Genomic DNA, 3,165 nt, shown 5'->3' with positions numbered 1-3,165 from the left:
TTATATCTTTACAATTACACCTGTCAAGTTTGGGCTATGTTAGGCAGCAAGTGAGCAGTCAGTTCTCAAAGTTGATGTGCTGGGAGCAGGAAAAATGGGCAAACATAAGGCTCTAGGTGACATTGACAAGGACCAAATTCTGATTGCTAGACGACTGTCAGACCATTTCCAAAACAGCAGGTCTTTTGGGGTGCATGCAGTGGCTAGTACCTACCAAGGTTGGTCCAAGGAAAGACAACCAGTGAACCGGCAAGAAGGTCATGGACGCCCAAGGCTCACTGATGAGTGTGAAGAGCCAAGGCTAGCCTGTCTGGTCCAATCCCACAGAAGAGCTACTGTAGTACAAATTACTGAAAAATGAAATTAAACGTAAGTGCATGTAAATCCCTGGTTTCTTATGGCCATATTTGATTATTCATGAATTTTTTTCCGGATGTTTTTGGTATGTTAAACAAATCTCACACCAGCGCCAGAATCCATCAGAGACTCCACATACCAGAACACACCATGGCCTACAAACATAGCTGCCATGAAGTACAATCCCTGGTTACAAAGTTGCTTCACGTTTCTGATTGGTTTGCCAGTTTCTTAATAAATTCTCAACTGCATTTACATCCGTCTCTGAATCTGTCGCATGACAACAAAAGCACATAAAATAAATAAAAGTACAACTTTTATTCTGTCACTTTTTTTTACTTTACTCTTTATGACTACTGTAAACAAAACAAAAAAGAAACAAGCAAGTAAACAAACAAACAACTGAATGAATAAATACATAAATAAATAACCTACCTTTTCAGTATGAGATGAAGCAGAGTTGTCATGAAAATGAATAAATATGAGTGGGTGGAGCTACATGTGAAGACATCAGAGACAAATACACAACACTAGCATTTATTTCTAAAGCTAGAGGTCTGAAGTAAACACTCAGGCTAACAATGGTACGGCTCTTCTTGTTTTTCTTCACTATTGCTGATATTGGTAAGTCATGAAATTATTGTTTTTATAATAAACAAAAAGTATGATTTCCACTTGACTTTATTTTGAATAAATGTTCATCATATGATTGTAATGTATTTATAGCAGAGGCTGCTGACAACAGCATTACACCAGATCAAACCAGCATGTCTGTAATTGAAGGCAGCAACATCACACTCTCCTGCACATATACTGGATCAGTTGACAGTCTCCACTGGTATCAACAAAAACCTGGATCAAGACCAGAGTTTCTGCTTCTGATTGATGAAACCAGTGAATATGTCACACAGGCTCAACCACCTCATCCACAACTGTCAATAAAACTTGATAAAAAGAATAAGAAAGTGGATCTGGTCATCTCCTCTGCTACAATAACCGACTCTGCATTGTACTACTGCGCTCTGATGCCCACAGTGACAGGAAACCCAACTACACTGTACAAAAAGCACTACACCTGTCTGGAGTCAGGCTTTTCTCACAAGATGGAGCTATTTACATCTTTACCTCTTTCATGCTCAAGCAACTGTCCATGATGTCAGTTCGCTTTTGAAGCTCAACCACTATTTGTGTAATCTGCTAATGTTTATTTCTGAGTTAATCATCCTTACTATTGGCATCTTAAAATGCTAATAATTGGTTAAAAATATACCCGTTTATTTAATTAACAATAGCTTTGTGGCAAATAAATTCATGACCCACCCAGTGTGTATTCCTGCTTCTTTCCCAGTGTTCCTTGGATAGGCTTGAAATCCACTGTGACCCTGACCATGATAATGTGCCCACTAAAGATGAATAAATGTATGTGCGTAGGCATATAGAGACAGGTATGTACATGCTCTGTTTTTGTGAAATTATGTAAAATACATGTGTCCTGCATGCACCTGTCAGTAAACAACACATTTACAAATTACCTGTTGACACCATTACTTTAGTACACGGTTCCTGTGTAGGTAATTAGGGAAATTAATGGTATTTAATGTTTATTATTATTACTTTACTGTACTTGCTACAAATTGCTGAATACATTCACCTAGGTGATTTTACGGCAAATCAAACATTATTCATGTTTTTTAAATGTTATCCACATTTATACGCACTTCAATCAGATGTAAGTTTAATCATACTGATATGCTAAAGATGAAACTGATGAATAAGGAAATTGTCAGTGGAATTTGGATTTAAAATTAGATTTGACCATACACAGTGATGATGAATCAAGATCATTGTGAATTAAAATACTGAGTGGAGGAAGAGTGATTTAAGCATGATGTAATCCAGAGTTTCTCAAAGATTTTGTAACCAGGGACTCTGTTAACTGTAAAATAAATGCCACAGACCCACTCAGTATAGAGCTCACACCAGAGAAGCCCACTTTAAGAACCACTGATGTGAGCTTTTCTGCTTCTACTCATAGGCTAATATTCTGTTAACCTCAGTTCAGATTGTACAAGCAAACTGAAAAGTTGGGATAAAAATGTTTTGTATTTCACTAGGGCCAAATAGAAGTGGTCTGTATTTTGATTAAAAATATATATATATATGACACACACAATATTACAATATTACACCACTTGTTTGGGGGGAAATCTGTTTATCACCATGGTTTTGTCACAACTTTATTCTTCTGCTCAAAGGAGACCTCAAAGGAGAATTATCTGTAGAATTTTGCTGTTGCAAAAGGAGATGCAAAAATTTTAACAGGCAATTACAACCCCAGTTCCAAAAAGAGTTTGGACGCTGAGTAAAATGTAAATAAAAACTGAATACAATGACTTGCAAATCTCATAAACCCATGTTATCCACAATAGAACATAGAAAACATTTCACATGTTTAAACTGAGGAAATGTACCACTTTAAAGAAAAAATAAGGTAATTTTGAATTTGATGGCGACAACGCATCTCAAAAAAGTTGGGACAGAGGTATCAAAAGACTGGAAATTTAAATGTTACTAAAAAGAAACATCTGGAGGAACATTTAGCAAATAATGAGGTTAATTGGCAACAGGTCAGTAACATGATTGGGTATAAAGAGAGTATCTTGGAGTGGCAGAGTCTCTCAGAAGTAAAGATGGGACAGAATCTGCATAAACGCATATGTTGCTCTAAAACGTGTATACTTTCAGCATTGATGGTGCCTTTCCAGATGTTCAAGCTGCGCATTCCATAGGCACTAATGCACCCCCATA

General features: G+C 36.7%; 1 gene segment (V, D, J or C); it reads left to right on the top strand.

Annotated features, from left to right (window-relative positions):
* Window positions 1–675: 675 nt before the first annotated feature.
* On the top strand, window positions 676–1,673 carry LOC128610773 (T cell receptor alpha variable 17-like). The segment is given in 2 exon segments: window positions 676–981; window positions 1,084–1,673. Coding segments are annotated over 2 exon segments (471 nt in total).
* Window positions 1,674–3,165: the final 1,492 nt, after the last annotated feature.

The sequence above is a fragment of the Ictalurus furcatus genome, chromosome 7, assembly GCF_023375685.1.
Source record: "Ictalurus furcatus strain D&B chromosome 7, Billie_1.0, whole genome shotgun sequence".
Lineage (NCBI taxonomy): Eukaryota > Metazoa > Chordata > Actinopteri > Siluriformes > Ictaluridae > Ictalurus > Ictalurus furcatus.
Note: the sequence above shows the minus strand (reverse complement) of the source record. Positions and strands in the feature narration are given on the sequence as shown.